The 18,123-nt window shown below is 38.7% G+C and overlaps 1 protein-coding gene and 1 pseudogene across 1 annotated transcript; both read left to right on the top strand.

Annotated features, from left to right (window-relative positions):
* Positions 1 to 1,405: 1,405 nt before the first annotated feature.
* Positions 1,406 to 6,622, top strand: LOC111219596 (annotated as a pseudogene).
* A 3,641-nt stretch (positions 6,623 to 10,263) lies between these two features.
* LOC111219595 (5-hydroxytryptamine receptor 3A-like) lies at positions 10,264 to 17,133 on the top strand. The gene is given in 12 exon segments (XM_022742312.1): positions 10,264 to 10,327; positions 11,753 to 11,913; positions 12,570 to 12,614; positions 12,739 to 12,848; positions 13,209 to 13,378; positions 13,725 to 13,904; positions 14,447 to 14,458; positions 14,898 to 15,152; positions 15,248 to 15,424; positions 16,325 to 16,421; positions 16,544 to 16,718; positions 17,104 to 17,133. Coding segments are annotated over 12 exon segments (1,476 nt in total).
* Positions 17,134 to 18,123: the final 990 nt, after the last annotated feature.

The raw sequence follows: 18,123 nt of genomic DNA, 5'->3' as shown, positions 1-18,123 counted from the left end.
CAAATTTGATCCGAACAGTTTCCTCTGACATTTTCCTTACACCACCACAAGGTGGTGTACTCTACTTTTTGCAGATAGCCATAGTCAGCTTCAAATTTTCATGTCCTGTTTGATAGTGCTGGTCTTTGCCGATATGAGGTAATTCAAAGTTGATGATTAAAAACCGATATAAAGTGACAGGTTTTGTCAAATATAAAACAAACATGACTTTAGTCTCCAAATGCAACTAAACTAAACTAAATATAATGCTTGTGTCAATAAAGAGAGTGATAAAAAAATTGTTATAATAGTTGTTTTTGGATTGCTTGAATAGTAATTCATGTATCAAACTTCAGTATTGTGTCATTGTTGTATAATGCAACATTAGTTTTCTTACCGCAAAAAATGAATCGACAGTCAAACTAAAAATCAACATCAAAAGTACAAGTATTGTATAGATAGTATAGTAAGAGAGGTACTCAGATCTTTTAAGTAAAAGCAGCAATAACAAAAAACATCCTGCATTCACAAATTTAAAGTAAAAGCACAAAAGTATTAGCATTAAAATATACATTAAGTATGAAACGTAAATTACAGAACTCATTGTGCAGAATGGCCCATGTCAGAGTAATATGTATTTCACTATTGCTAATGCATGAATGTGTGCATCATATTGCAGCTGGTAAAGGCTAGTGAGGCTCATTTAAGTACTTTATATAGCTACTACTAGTTTGTGAATTTCCCCCTGGGGATCAAGCAAGTCTTATAATAATACATCATAATTTATTAGTTGATTATCTGCAAATTAACTACTAACTAAAGTTATCAAATAAATGTGATGAAGTAGAAAAGTACAATATTTCGTAGGAGTATAAAGTAGCAGAACATGGAAAATACCAAGTACAAGTACCGACTTCAAAATACTTAATTTCTTGAATAAATGTACTTAGTTACTTTCCACCACTGATTATCAATTGTCCATCTCAGTAGGTGAAAAACTCACATCAACATTAAATCAATTATACAGTATTTATATTATAAGTGTAATTTCAGTGTTAATGACAGCATACTGAGTGGAGAGTCTGGGCTGTTACTGATCCTGTTCCTGGGGATTTCGATGTAAAATGTTTATTTAGCTGCAGTTACTGAACGTTTACGATTAAACATTCATTACAGGCTGTTTTTATCTTTACCATGAGTTTTACAGCCTCTTGCTCTTCCGTAAAAGTCCCCTGAGAGATGTTGTGATGAATGCTGTCTCCGGATGGCTATTAGAGGAATGGTATTAGAAAAAAACAGAACAGAAAGCTTTGGTCATTCAGTTTGTCCGGCCCTCTTCCAGCATGAGGCAGCTGTATTATTATTGCAACAGACTTGACGTTTCCAGACATTACGAAAAGGAGAGGGATAGACATTTACTGTACAGATGTCTTGCACAACTGTTGCAGTCATGATGCTTGCTGGTTTCCTCTTCCTGCTCTTCCGCACAGGTAAGCTTGGATTGTGTTCAGCTTGGTACATGCAGGTGAATCCTGAGAAGGCAGAACTTATTTCTTGAACATTGCTTGATTTAAACCAAACTACACTGACTTTTTTAAAAGAGCAGGCAGATATGCTGAGTTGCCCTCCTATGTGTTTGTCATTTGCATGTGTCCACTTCGTGTTTATAATGACAAAAATAACCTGTGTGATGCTCTCAGGGTTGAATTTGACTCATACCAAAATCATATTTTAATGACACTTTAAAAAGATGCACTTTACCATAGAAATAATAGTAGAGGGACATTGGACTTAATAACACATAATAGCACTCTGAAGGAGCTCTGTGAACTAAATTGAGAGCAGATGCATTTGGACATTTCATAGCTAATGGATCTCAGATAGAGAGCCCCAGTTGGACTCACGCCCATCTTATAATGGCCACTGGATATTACGGCAGATATTTGTACGCTCATGTTTTGCAAGGTTCAATCATAAATTCAGTAGCAGTGGATTCCCACCGACAGAGTTTAATGTTTTTGTCATTACCTCTGGTAATAAAAAGACATTGATTGAAAACATTTGTAATTGTACAGACTCATAGATATTAACACCATAAATATGACTGATTTTTCACATCAAGATCCATGTGTTATTTCATTAGAAATTGATGAAAATTTTGAAAAATGCCATATCTCTCATAATATTAAGTGATTAAAAAAAAAAATCAATGATCTGCCTTTTTAATGAGATCCTCATTAAAATTTACCCGGTTCTTCCCTGGACCATGCCCCATCCCTTCACCAGTTTTGCTGTAAATTGGTTCAGTATTTAGTATAGTCACATGTGAAAACATGAAGTAATTACAAAATCACTCTGATGTCCAGACAAACACCATGGTGTGATTGAAGATATTCCCAGGACAAACACCAGGGCTTTGACGTCGATATTTGAACAAAAAGTTAAGAGCATGGGAATGATCATGTTTGTGATTTCTTTCCTTTTAAGAGTAATTTGTCTCATAGTGAATGGGTCTTCGTGTCTTTGCTTCAGACGGGGTGTATTCTGAAGATAACTGCAGCTATCAGGATGTTTTAAACTACCTGAACTTGACCAAAAACAATGATCAGTACTTCATGACCCGGCCTGTAAGAAACTACAAACACCCTACTCGGGTTAACCTAGAAGTTCTGCTCTATGCCATTCTTGACGTGGTGAGTGGTTAAAGTTTTTTACAAATGATAATTACTATTTACATTGAGATGAGTTTATTACAGTATTATAGTATTGGTCCTATGTATCAAAAGAAACCGTAAGTGTAGGCTTTCTGATATATATAGGTTAGTGGATGTAACATTAATGTCTAAATGTCTAAATAATCGCCCATTAGGAATCAGAGACTACTTTATTCTGTGCGTTGGTGGTGTGGACAGGCATGATCATTGGGCACCAATAGGGAAAGCCGGCCACCGACCTGGAGACTCCGCCCCTCTGCTCCGACCAATCCCATTGTGGGGTCCACGCAGCCTGATTAGCATATTCACAAATTGATTAGCACAGAGAAGGCGTTAGCTACAGGAGATGAGCTGTTAGCTTGCTAACTAAGCTAATTAGCTTATTGCCACCTGATTGTTAGCAAGGTTTTTTTCTGAAAACAAACTTTATTATGATTATTTAGAGTTTATAATTTATAGGATTAAACATTTCTCAATATGTTCAAAATTATCAACAGTTGAATACATTTATCATGTGAATTCAACTACAGTCAGAGGCTAAGATAGCAGTTACTGTTACTAAGTTTGGCTAGCTATCTGGACTATTTTAGCGAGCCTTATTCTTATAATTTGGATTATTTGTGATTATAACAAACTTAATAACTAACATTGGTTTATCAAAAACATATTTTGTTAAACATAGACAGAGAAAGAAAGTTTTAAATCTAGTTTAAGCTATGGTTTTCTGTAGCTATCTCATCAGCTAGCTTTTGATATTGTGTAGTTGGTTGTCTGGATTTTAGCCAAGCCAAAACCACAAGTTTTATGTGGTGATTTATGTGCTTTTTTTTTTTTCTTGAGGTGTTCAAAAATCTAAATTTTAGTAGTCTCTGTCTATTACTGTGTGTTGTAATGCACAACATTAAATCTTTCTGTAATGAGGTCTGTGCTCTGTAAGTGCTCTCTTGTAGGTTTGAAATAATATACACTGCCTCATGTGGTTCATGTCTGTTCAGAACAAGTGCATATGAACCTCTGATGTTTATGTACACAGAGTTGGAAATGCTGCTGTTTTCTTATATCACAGTTTTGCTGTGTGATAGATAATTGTGTTATGCTGGGTTTGTTGTGCTGTCATGTTTTCTGTCTCAAAAGATTTTCACACATATTTCTTTGTTTGCAGATTGAGAAAGACCAAAAATTCATTCCTTACATTTGGACAGACATGGTGAGTTATAAAGTTAGTTTCCTCAGAGCACTTTTAATTTTTGTCCCTCTTTCTCACTGTCCCTTTTTTTCCTGATTTTTGTCACATTTTCCCCTGTAGTGGTGGCACAATGAATATATTTCCTGGGATCCAAATCAATTTTGTGGAATTGATAATGTTTCTCTTCCCACTGAGATACTGTGGAAGCCAGATATCACAATTGAAGAAATGTAAGTAAGTAAGTGTAGGTTTGGTTAAGTGTTTGGATGCTAAAACACCACTTGACATTTAAAGTGCTCCCCATTTCAAGGTGCAACAGCATTTAACACATTTCTTTATGATTGAATTGTCAAAAAGTGAATTTCCATCCAGTTGTTTGTATGCACACCATCAAGTTACCTTTAATAAAATACACAATACACATACATACAATAATTTCCATGCCATGAGCATACAGATTGTAAATTTTGGAAAAACAGAGCACTAGTATTATATCGATATCAGTGAATCTCTAGTTTTTAAGCTTTTGCCATCATGCATTGTGTGTTCGCTTGTCTCCATGTGTTTTCATACAGGATAGAGCGGGACAAAGCACCTCTGAGTCCTTATCTCACTATCAACAACAAAGGTTACGTTGAAGTCCAGAATGACCAGGTGCTGGACAGCACCTGCAGGATGCACATTTATAATTTCCCCTTCGACATACAGCGCTGCAGCCTCTCCTTCAAGTCTGTCATACACACTGGTGAGAGCATGACAAGTTGTGTTTAGAAGAGTTTATTGTCACATCACTATATTTGGTCTACAAAATTCATCTCCCCCCTCAGCCAAGGACATTCGGCTGCAGCCAATCGACAACTCTTCAGAGGCCACAGAGTGGACTCGGGAGATGATGCTGACCCAGTACGAATGGCTGTTCATCAACATGACAGTCACTTCCAACAACGCCAGCGATTTACTCGACCAAGACATCATCGTTTACACTGTGGGTATGAATAGATACAGATGTACTCTGATAGAAACTACTTATTTCTGTACAGATTGCGGTAGTTGCACTTGAGTATTTCCGTTTTGAGGGAGAAAAGTCTGGTAACATTTTGGATATATCAGCCACCTGAACCTTAAACGTCATTTAACAGATCAGCATGAGGAGGAGGTCAACACTCTACATCGTCAACTTCATAGTACCCGTCCTGTTCTTCTTGTGTCTGGACTTGGCCTCCTTCCTGATCTCAGACAACGGGGGTGAGAAGCTGAGCTTCAAGGTCACCGTGCTGCTGGCTGTCACTGTGATGCAACTTATTCTGAATGAAATCCTGCCTTCCTCGTCAAACAGGATTCCACTTATAGGTAAAGAAGCTCAGAGTTTTGCCTTTATTGGACTGTATTTCATATGAGTAGTAAAAGCACATATACTGACTCAATGTTTAGTTATTGGTCCACATCAGTGAAGCTGCCTTCTGCCTTCAGCTGTCTACTGCATTGGTATATTTGGTCTGATGATGCTCAGCCTCCTGGAGACGATTTTCATCATGTATCTGTTAGAGAAAGACTCTGCATCCCGAGAGAGTGAGACAGATAAAGACCAAAGCCCGTGTGAGGACTGTAACAAACAGGGCAATGCCAACTTCCTCAAATGTCACGGAGGTGAGACCAGGATCCAGGTGCACAAAGTGTCCTTAGGTAGAGATTAGTTGTTACAAAATATACCTAATAACTGGCGCTAACTGTTGCAGAGCTGACTAAACCAACTGACAAAACCAGCCTGTTTCTATAAGGAAAAGAGGTAGATAATATGGACTGTGGTCAACAACCTGACCTGACTTAACCTCATTGAAAAGCTGTTTAATAATGATGTAAACCGCTCGTACACAGTAAAGCTGCGCCCCCTGCTGTATGAAATCAACATCCACGACACGACCGCTGTCACAGGGAATTTTCATAATAGTGGTTTTAATTTTCCATTAGCATCGTATATATTTTTGCTTTAGATAAACTTAGTAATGGATTGGCAACCTAAAAGCTATTCTTAAACTTTAACTGTTATGGTGTATTGTAGTTATTTTTCTAATAATACATACTTGTTAATTGTATTACTTTGAATCTGGTTAATAAAAGGAAAAAACTGTCCTTTCAGAGCTGCACAAACGGACTCAGTGTGCGTGTATCTATGATGGTGATGGTGGACCTTCGTCTGAACTGCTGTCCGTGGCCAAAGAGGTTAGAACTGGATTGCACTTCATCCTCATCACAAAGGACACACACAAAATACATCAAAATACATTTCAAATGTAACAGCTGTTACAAGCCACAATTGTATTAACAAGTCTAATAAACCTCTCTTGTATCAGAACAGCAACAAGCTGGTGGAGGAGTCCCACGCCTTGGAGAAGGTTTCAGACGAGCTGAAGGAGATGGAGAAAACACTGACTCTGCTCCTCAACGGCAGGAAGGACGAGTTCAAGCCCGGCTACTGGACCAGAGTGGCTAAAAGAGTCAACAGAGTTTTCTTTATTTTCTATGTCACAGTGGTCAGTGGGTTTTTAGTTTACCTCTTTTTAAAATGGAGCAATGCATAGAAGAAATTCATAATACATAAATGACTAACTAGACTCAGAGATAATCATTTATGATAATAATTTAATTACCTTTATTTCTCCTGTCGTGTTTTCAAGTTAATATGTACCTGGTTTGCACGTGTTTGCAGGAAACAGCTAGCACAGCCTTGCGCTCTCTCCTCTGACACGTACTTCACTACCTACTCAGCTTTTGTGTATTAGTACGCTGACTACCCGCAATCCCTATAAAACTATTACAAACTTAAACTGCACTATAAAATCACTCAAGTACGGTAACAAAGTGTATGTGTCAGTCAGAAAACTCTTACCTAGTTAACTTGTTGGCTTAGCTGAGGGACAGGACAATAAATGTCCACAGTTGATTCAAAAGACGGACTTGTACGTAAGTTTCTGCAAACCGTTTCTCTTTTAGGGATCAGTTTATACTCCGACAGAGGGTTGAATAGAAGTGGGTGGAGTAACAGCTAATGAGCTGCACATTAGATTGTCGAATGAGCCGCCATACAGACTTCCACATGGGGAAAAGATGTGAGTTTGCAAACCAGATAACAATTGAACAGCAAATCACGGACAGTAACTTGCTCACAATGGACATCAGCTGTTTGCGCTGTGAGCACTTAACGGCGGTTTTCTTTTTCATATCTTGCTCTGTGGGAAGATGCATACATAAAATGATGTTCTCATAAAAGCCTTGATTTCCCACATCTTGGTTCTAGCAAAGCTGGTGAGGTAATGTGTTTGATGTGGTCCATCCATGTTTAGTTCTTCTGTATATTACAGCTCCTGAAGGGCTGTTGATTGCATGTAATGCACTCTATAACTTGTGACTAGTCTTGTATTGTAAAATTCTACTACATGTCTTTGCCATGTAATATGGACAATGTATCATACATCCTATCATACATATCTCCATTCTTGCATGAAAATGTTGAAGATTTTTTAATATTTATGTCAGGTTGTGTATTTTTTTGAGTAGGTGCAATTAAGTGTAAACATGAAAACATGTAATAGACTTTTTGTAATGTACAAATAAACAGCAACACAAATACACAAATATGTAAATTACTTATTTGAATATGCACCTTACATAAACAGTATCTACCGGCCTCAGATATTTACAGAAGTGTCATATATTCTTGGACACTCAGGGAGGAAGAGACACACTGGCTGCAGCACACAGATTTCTCCGAGCACACAGGAGAGAGACGAGGAGAGGCTGCGTCTCCAAGGGATGAAGATTCAGATCCAAAAAGAATTGCAAAGAAAAACAAACAAATAAACAAACAAAAACCCAATAATATTAATAGTCAGTTTACATAACCAGAAAAAAGACAAATAAACCTTGCCCGCATTTAGCCACAAAGATAGTTTGTGCAAAAGATGTGTTGCTCTGTTGCCAATACAATGAAGACAAACAGAGTTTTGTTTGTGATTCTCGCAGCATGAAAACTGACCTTTGAAAAATTCAGTAGAATATCTTTGAAAAAAAGAATATGGAGAACATGTGGCTGAGCAGTGTGGAGCAAATGTCATGGTCTGCTGTGATGGACACTTTATGTTTGATCACTTTCCGACTTCGACTATTTATGTTAAGACAGTTGTTTATTTTGTTATCACTTCCCTTGTGCGTCTCATGTTAATTTTACTTTGTCTTTGTCTTTGTCCTGTTTCCCTCCACTCTGATTGGCGGCCGTGCCTTAATATTTTTCAACTGTGTTCAATCACCTTTGCTTCCCTTGTGTGTTTAGCCTCTGTGCTTCCTCTTGTCCGTGTCAGTTTGTCTGCTTTTCTCTGTCGTACTGCTGGTTGCCTTTTTGTAGTTCCCTTGTGCCTCATGCTCCTGTTCTGTTTCCTACTGGTTATATTTTCTGTTTTTACTTTCATTGAGCGTCCTTGGTGTCTCCCTGTGTTTTTTTGTACTTTTGTTTTTTTTTCTTGTTTAATAAAATACCTAACTTCCAGCCCAGTTTTTTGTGTTTGGTCTGCATTCGGGGCCTAACTATACAAAAGCTGACAGAAAAAATGGACAGCGCGGGTTAGAGACAGTTTGAAAAAAAAAGAGAAATGATGGAGCTTAGAGGGAATGCACTATTAGGAGAAAAAAAAAACAAGGAGGAAATGACACTCACAAGCAAGGAACAGCTTTATTGTTTAAAACAAACAGGAAACAGGAACCCACTCCTAATATCTCAGTCACCCTCCCTGAAGTAATCTGATGTTTAAAAGACTGATAAATGGCATCAGATACAACATGTAGGAAAGCAGGTGATGCGTTTACATTGATTGACAGACGTCCAGTCACAGCTCTGGAGAAATGTCAGGTACAAAGCAAACACTTCACAAATGCACAGAAAGTGCACAGACATCCTGTTGCCTTAATAATGGAAGTGCAGTTGCCTGAGTCTTGACACCAAGTGAACTGACCTGTCACAGTGTACGTACGTGTTCTGCTGTGAATGTATGGAGATTGGCCTGGGCCGATGTTAGATTCCTGTCCTGAGTTATTATCCCAGTATGTCCCTGTGCTCCTGGCCATGATTTGACAAAAAAACATTTGGGTACCATAGGAAATGGATTTCAAATGGAAAGCCCCATTTAAACTTAAATGTCTGCAAAAATACTGACGTTTAAAACTCATTACTGGCCTGACGAGATAAAATCCCGCAGCCCTGTCAACGCCCATCTTATAATGGCCTCTCTGTGACCACAGTCACTGTATATTACTGCAGGTATTTGTGAGCTGGTGCTTTTCATGGTTTGATAATAAATCCAGAAGCAGTGGATTCCAACCCACAGAGATTAATGTTTGTAATTTAATCTAAATTGAAAGGAAAATTTAGATGAAATTAAAGAACATGCACAGTAGGTCAGACATCTGACGTCCAGACGGACAGAGCCCAGTTCCTGGCTTCACCTGACTTCCGGGTAATCCAATAAAAATCCACCCCCCCGCACAGTTTCCACGACGGGGTAAATTAGTTATAGAAACCAAAACCGTAATTTGTACCAGGCTGTAAACATTGACAACTGTGGTAGTCAGTCTTAAATCTCCCATATGGTGTTCAGTTTGGTTGAGATCGAGTGACTGCAAAGGTCAGAAAGGTCATAATTCTCATACTCATCACATCATTCAGTGACCCGACCCACCAGATCCCCTCACTGTGGGGAACAATCACTCAGGTGTGTACTGTTCTTGGTGTTCGCCCACTTGTCCAGAATATGGTGAAGGGTGACTCATCTGACCATGTCACTACATCTGAACAGTGCGTATGGTTTTTTGCGCCACTGAACTCTCAAATATGCATTCATCTTTGTAAGGAGGGGATTGTGCACAGCTCATGCACGCTTAATTTGTCACACTATATCATCACTGTAATTTCACTCACAGCATACTGACAGGAGAGTCCTAAGTGTTACTGACACTGTTCCTGATTGTGCTTTTTCGCCTGGATGTGTGGGATTTCTGTCCAAAATGTTTATTAGCTGCAATTCCTGAACTTACTTTTACCATTAAACAGTCATTACAGCCCATTTTTGTCTCCACCAAGAGCATTACCGCCTCTTGTTCTTCCCCTGAAAGACCACTGAGAGATGCTGTGATTACTGCTGTGGGAGTGACTACTGTCTCCGGATGGCTATTAGAGTAATGAGATTTGAAAAAAAAAAACAAAAAAACCCCAAAACATAAACGTTTGGTCATTCAATTTGTCTGGCCCTCTTCCAGAATGAGGCAGCGGTTTTATAACAGACTTGATGACATTTACAGACAATACTGAGAGGACAGGGATACATATTTACTGTTCAGATGTCTCGCACAGATGTTGCAGTCAGGATGCTTTCTGGTTTCCTCTTCCTGCTCTTCCTCACAGGTAAGCTTGGGCAGTGCTCAGCTGCTCACAAAATTGCTGTGTCTTCTTAATTCACTGCATTGCCTTTTGTAAGTGTGTTGTTCTCCTATGTGTTTGTCATTTGCATGCGTCTACTCTGTGTTTACAGTGAAGGAAATAATCTGTGTGACTCATACCAAAAAAAACACATTTAAATTACATTTTCAAAAACACAGCTTTCATAGCAGTAATAGAAGATGGACAAAAGACTGACACAATTGTAGTCTGAGTGAACTTTGCTAACAAAATTAAGCGGATATGCGTTTGGACATTGTATATCAGATGGATCTCAGACAGAGAGCCTCGATGGACTTAAATGTTTGAACCATAAATCTTTAAAAATCCTCACACCCATCTCATAATGGCCTTTACAGTGATATCACAGTGACTGTGGATACCACAGAGATGAATGTTTGTCAATTTTTATTTTATGATATAAACATCAGTCATCCAACAGATGACATATGGTGCATTGTATTTCAAACTGACTCCCTACTCCCATCAGCACTCAGCACAGAAACGGACAGAAACAGAAAGAGGGCTCGACCTGCACATATAGTGGCTTGTGTGTAAAGCTGTGGCCAAGGACACAATGCAATTCTGAATAAAAATAAATTAAAAGTACATAAATAGATAGTTTAGAAATAATGATGATAAATAAAATGCAATAAAGAAGTAATTAAATCACAAGACAAGTTCTCACATAGTAATAAAGAAAACACTGTGCTTCCACCTCGTCTTTACACTGACGATTCTATGGAAGAAATGTACATGTCCCACTAGGGATGTTTTTCTCTTCTGTCTTCTTCTGTGGAGTTACTTTTTCCTAAGTCGGTCACCCACCCAACTGAGTTCCTGAGAATGATTTGCCACCCAATCATAATAGCAGTCTGGGTCCACTTCTTCAGTGATTGTAGAAAAGCAGATTACACCTTACAGTCTCCTTACAGTAGCCATACCACATGTACTAGTGTACTCTCCTCCCCACTACATTTCCGTCTCTTAAATCTTCTAGGTCTACACAGTACAATCTACTTGGGGTCCAGTAGAAGTGGTGTAAAGTCGCTGCAAATCTCATCCCTTCCATGTTCATCAAATGATACACCCAAATCCCTGTAACATATTCCCCATATTCCAAAAGCATTTTATAGCATGTAGATGCTTCATGTCCTTCACTGAAGACCTGGAGAATTTTATTTTTTTATCTGCTGATCTTGGAGATTGTAAATTTCACCCAAATATGTTTCACAATACATGGTGTAATTGAAGATATTCCCAGGACAAACACCAGGGCTTTGAAGTCGATATTTGAACAAAAAGTTAAGAGCATGGGAATGAGCATTTGATTTCTTTCATTTTAAGAGTAATTTGTCTCGTTGTGAATGGGTCTTCGTGTTTTTGCGTCAGATGGGGTGTATTCTGAGGATAACTGCAGCTATCAGGATGTTTTAAATTACCTGCACCTTACCAAAAACAATGAGCAGTACGTCATGACCCGGCCTGTGAGAAACTACAAACGCCCCACACGGGTTTACCTGGAAGTTCTGCTCTATGCCATTCTTGACGTGGTGAGTGGTTAAACCTTTTTTGAAATGGTCTTTACTATTTCCATTGAGCAGGAGCTCATACAGTATTGTACAGTATCCTTTGTGTCAAAAGAGACAGTTAGTGTAGGCTATTGTACCTACCAATTTTTTTTATTATTATTATTATTATTGTATAATAATAATAATAATAATAATAATAATAATAATAATAATAATAATAATAATAATAATATTTTGAGTTTCTAGCAATACCATACCAGCAACATTACACATAACTGACATCTTCCACCATAGTTGTCTATGTCTAGGCTGAATCTGAATATGACACAGACATGAAAAAATATCACCATGTTAGCAGCTGCATGTGGACAGAGTGGTATTTTAGTGATGTTTTATGTCAAAAATAAATCGGATATTAATCTATAATGAAGAGAAATCCGTCAAACTCTATGTAGAGAGATACAGGTGCAGTAGCGGCGACGCAGCACACATGCAGCAGGTGTGAACACACGTGTGCGCTTCTCCACGGCAGCTCAGCGACAGCAGCCAGTGTTCCCAGCATGATGCTTATGACCATATGTGTTGGAAATGCTACCGCTGATTTTGCTGTGTGATTGATCTTTTCAAACAGCGTGCTGTGTTGGTTGTGCTTTTCACACATAGTTATTTCTTTACAGGTTGAGAAAGATCAAAAATTCATCCCTTACGTTTGGACAGTCATGGTGAGTTCTGCCACATTTTAAATTTTTTTTCTTATCAAAGCCCTTTTAATTTGTGTCCCTCTTTCTCACTGTTCCTTTCACTGTTCTGTTTTTGTTTGTGTTTCTTGCCTGTTTTCCCCTGTAGAGGTGGCACAATGAATACATTTCCTGGGATCCAAATCAATTTTGTGGAATTGATAATGTTTCTCTTCCATCCGAGTTCCTGTGGAAGCCAGATCTTACTATTGAAGAAATGTAAGTGTAAATGTATCTGTATACTACTCATAATGACTCTTATGTAAAAGAAAAGTAAAAGATAAATTAATGACATGAACATTACTATGATATTTTCACAGACACTCATTACAGTAATGTTGGACAGGACATTGTGTTTTTGATTAGAGTATGACACAATAGCTGAAGCATTTGGATGCTAAAACACTACTTGACATTTATAACAAGTGCTCCCCATTTGAAAGTGTAACATCATTTTTAACACATTCCTGGATGCATGATTAAATTGTCATTAAGTACGTTTCCATTCATCTTTTTTATGTGCATTTGTTTATACATAGCATGAGTGGAAATGCTGTGTCTCCATGTGTTTTCATACAGGACAGAGCGGGACAAAGCACCTCCAAGTCCTTATCTCACTATCAACGATAAAGGTGATGTTGAAGTCCAGAATGACCAGGTGCTGGTCAGCACCTGCAGGATGCACATTTATAATTTCCCCTTCGACATACAGCGCTGCAGCCTCTCCTTCAAGTCTGTCATACACACTGGTGAGAGCATGACAAGTTGTGTTTAGAAGAGTTTATTGTCACATCACTATATTTGGTCTACAAAACACAAACCCAGAACACAGAGAAGTGTGAACAGTGAGTCTGTCCCTCTCATAGATTTGACCTCACAATAGAAAGTGCATATAGTGTAACAGTTTATGCGACTGCCATGGCTCCAGGCAGCTAATATTACAGGTCATCACTGACATTACTTTTGACAGAAAACAATCTTTTTGTGCATGTTTAAAAACAACAAAATTGATATTTTACACATCGTGCCCCCCAGGCCATCTGACGTCCATTCCTTGTCGCCTAAATCTAACAGCTATTTCATCTCCCCCCTCAGCCAAAGACATTCGGCTGCAGCCAAGTGACAACTCTTCAGAGGCCACAGAGTGGTCTCGGGAAGTGATGCGGACCCAGTACGAATGGCTGTTCATCAACATGACAGTCACTTCCAACAACGCCAGCGATTTACTCGGCCAAGACATCATCGTTTACACTGTGGGTATGAATAGATACAGATGTACTCTGATAGAAACTACCATCAATCACGCTGTTTGAGCTCAGATTGAGGTAGGCCTAGTTGCACTTGAGTATTTCCATTTTGCAACTTTAATTTACCAAATGTCATAGATATATTGTACTTATTACTACATTATATTTATCTGACAGCTGTATTTCTCAGATTGAACATGAGATAAACTTAAAAATATTCCTAATATCCGCATATATTCTTTTCTATCTTGCTTTTTTCTATCCTGTCTGTTCTTTGTTCTTCCTTTTTCCCTTTCCTTCTCTCTATCCCTCTGTCCTTCCTTCTCTACCGTTTTTCCCTCGCCCCCCCCCCGTGTCCATCACGCTCTACCCATTTCTTTCCTGTTTTCGTCCTTCTGTTCTTCCTTCATTTTTTTCTTATTTTGTTCCTTATTTTACTCTCATCTGAAATATAACAATCAAATCCTCAGTTTTTCTTGAGTGCTTTTGACTGCACTTTTTTTTTTTTTTACTTGAGTAAACATTTGACTTGGGCATGCTTCGTGTTATTTGACGTTGGGTTGTGTGCAGTACTTAAACATAGTCAGCGTACTACCTGCAGTAGCTTCGGATCGTTACGCTTCCAGTTTGGAAAATGGAAAATGGGCAAATTACTGCTGTGGACAGGGTCAGCAGAAAACTCGCTGCCTACCTATTTTGAATATTTTTATAATTTCATCTTGAAGATGAAGCAGTGAAAATAATCACAACAAAGTGTTTTCAAGTAGCTAAAAGATGTTTTTTTTCTGCTGACCCTGTCGACAGCAGCTTCTGTGCCGGTACTTGTGTCCGCTTTTCCAAAGTGTGAGGGCGCTGATCTGAACCTACTGCAGGTAATACACTGATCATATACAAGTACCTGACACAACCCCGGGTCAAATAACCCAAAGTATCACTTTAAAGACTCAATCGCTCCCGCCGTGATGAGCAGATTACCTTGTTGTTGCTGCAAAGTTTTTTCAGTTGTGTTTCTGGTGTGCAGGAGTAGGTATATCAGCCACCTGAACCTTAAACGTCATTTAACAGATCAGCATGAGGAGGAGGTCAACACTCTACATCGTCAACTTCATAGTACCCGTCCTGTTCTTCTTGTGTCTGGACTTGGCCTCCTTCCTGATCTCAGACAACGGGGGTGAGAAGCTGAGCTTCAAGGTCACCGTGCTGCTTGCTGTCACTGTGTTACAACTTATTCTGAATGAAATCCTGCCTTCCTCGTCAAACAGGATTCCACTTATAGGTAAAGAAGCTCAGAGTTTTGAGTAGTAAAAGCACATATACTGACTCAATGTTTAGTTATTGGTCCACATTAATAAATCTGACTTCTGCCTTCAGCTGTCTACTGCATTGGGATGTTTGCCCTGATGATGCTCAGCCTTGTGGAGACGATTTTCATCATGTATCTGTTAGAGAAAGACTCTGCATCCCGAGAGAGTGAGACAGATAAAGACCAAAGCCCGAGTGAGGACTGTAACAAACAGGGCAATGCCAACTTCCTCAAATGTCACGGAGGTGAGACCAGGATCCAGGTGCACAAAGTGTCCTTAGGTAGAGATTAGTTGTTACAAAATATACCTAATAACTGGCGCTAACTGTTGCAGAGCTGACTAAACCAACTGACAAAACAAGCCTGTTTCTATAAGGAAAAGAGGTAGATAATATGGACTGTGGTCAACAACCTGACCTGACTTAACCTCATTGAAAAGCTGTTTAATAATGATGTAAACTGGGAAGAATTTAAATACCTAAAATTACAAAACGTCCTGCCAATAACTTTAGACATAAGTCATAGACAATTATTTCCTTTTTTTAATTTCATGAGCAGAAAAGACAGTTGATAATATGACAAAAGAAAAACATGATACAAAATACAGCAGTGGCAACTAATGGAAAAAAACAAACAGAGAAACAGTCGCCACGCTGCCCTGTGTGGAGTATGAAGTCAGATTTTCGCTTTTACAATATGTCCATTTTAAAAGATATTAGGCAAATATAAAACAATCTGCACATTAATCACACAAAATACAGATTGAAGTATATCACACAACATTGAACCAACATGTCACTGTACTGAGCTGAGTGATTCTTACACAGCATAGGATTATTATTCCCTCTGAACTCTCAGTGAGACCACCGCTCGTACACAGTAAAGCTGCGCCCCCTGCTGTATGAAATCAACATCCACGACACGACCGCTGTCACAGGGAATTTTCATAATAGTGGTTTTAATTTTCCATTAGCATCGTATATATTTTTGCTTTAGATAAACTTAGTAATGGATTGGCAACCTAAAAGCTATTCTTAAACTTCTTTAACTGTTATGGTGTATTGTAGTTATTTTTCTAATAATACATACTTGTTAATTGTATTACTTTGAATCTGGTTAATAAAAGGAAAAAACTGTCCTTTCAGAGCTGCACAAACGGACTCAGTGTGCGTGTATCTATGATGGTGATGGTGGACCTTCGTCTGAACTGCTGTCCGTGGCCAAAGAGGTTAGAACTGGATTGCACTTCATCCTCATCACAAAGGACACACACAAAATACATCAAAATACATTTCAAATGTAACAGCTGTTACAAGCCACAATTGTATTAACAAGTCTAATAAACCTCTCTTGTATCAGAACAGCAACAAGCTGGTGGAGGAGTCCCACGCCTTGGAGAAGGTTTCAGACGAGCTGAAGGAGATGGAGAAAACACTGACTCTGCTCCTCAACGGCAGGAAGGACGAGTTCAAGCCCGGCTACTGGACCAGAGTGGCTAAAAGAGTCAACAGAGTTTTCTTTATTTTCTATGTCACAGTGGTCAGTGTGTTTTTAGCTTACATCTTTTTAAAATGGAACAATGCATAGAAATGGTCATTGCTACATAATGAAAACACAATTGAGTAAGTGTTTCAATCCAGGTTTATTTGGCACACCTGTGTACCTGTTTTATTGCCACTATTCCATTTGAAATAATGTGCATTGACTGTTGAGGACAGAAAACACATGGTATGGCCTAGTCACAGTTATACATATGTATTTGTACGATTGATTCATGTCTCATAAGTGCCTGCAAACCATTCCTCTTTTATGGAGCAGTTTCTACTCTGACAGACGAGAGTTAAATACAAAATACAAGTGAATGGAGTAACCACTAATGAGCTGTGATTACTTCCTCTATTCCTGATGCTCCGTCCACTTAAAGGTCAGCACCAACAAGCTGTCTGTTGGTTAATGGTGCCAATTTGTGGGTTGAGTGAACAGAATGCTGTTAGTTCTCTGTTAGAACTTGTTTCCACACAGCCATTCAAATCCTGTCATTTTCAATCATTTCCGCTGAAGCAGTAACCTCACAGTTCCATCAGAGACAGATGGTCACACCAATGACTGTCAGACAGCAGCCTGCAACACAACACAAGAGCCACAGACTTTGAAAAACAACAACATTTCTTCTCAAGTCTCTTCCTTATCTAACTTACAAACAAGCCTTGTCACGCACCTTAGATTGTCGATCCACCACCACTGGGGAAAAGCACCGTTAGTGTCAGTTTGCAGACCAGATAACAGTTAGCGGCTCGGCTCCAGCACACTGAACAGTGTAAAAATGTTCCCGCAAATGCTGATTACCCAGCCTCCGCCCCACAAATCACAGTAACATCAACTTTCACATCAGCTGTTTGCGCTGTGAGCACTTAACGGCGGTTTTCTTTTTCATATCTTGCTCTGTGGGAAGATGCATACATAAAATGATGTTCTCATAAAAGCCTTGATTTCCCACATCTTGGTTCTAGCAAAGCTGGTGAGGTAATGTGTTTGATGTGGTCCATCCATGTTTAGTTCTTCTGTATATTACAGCTCCTGAAGGGCTGTTGATTGCATGTAATGCACTCTATAACTTGTGTCTTTGCCATGTAATATGGACAATGTATCATACATCCTATCATACATATCTCCATTCTTGCATGAAAATGTTGAAGATTTTTTAATTAATGCCTGCTCTCGCTTGAGCCTACATCACGTCCTATGTACTTAGTTCTTCTGAATAGCAGATCTGTGATCAGTTCTGTGGACTGGTTTGAAAACATGTATCAGAATCTGTACAAATAAACAACAGTACAAATATACAGTTGTGTTTATGTCATGGATTTTCAAAGGGTGATTGGGTCTCTAAGTAGTTAGTGATGCATGGTTTAGGGTTATTAAAATAATGATATCATGATAATAG

This window comes from Seriola dumerili, unplaced genomic scaffold, assembly GCF_002260705.1.
Source record: "Seriola dumerili isolate Sdu_G_001 unplaced genomic scaffold, Sdu_1.0 BDQW01000068.1, whole genome shotgun sequence".
In the NCBI taxonomy this organism is placed as follows: Eukaryota; Metazoa; Chordata; class Actinopteri; order Carangiformes; family Carangidae; genus Seriola; species Seriola dumerili.
This window is presented reverse-complemented; position numbering and strand designations above follow the sequence as displayed.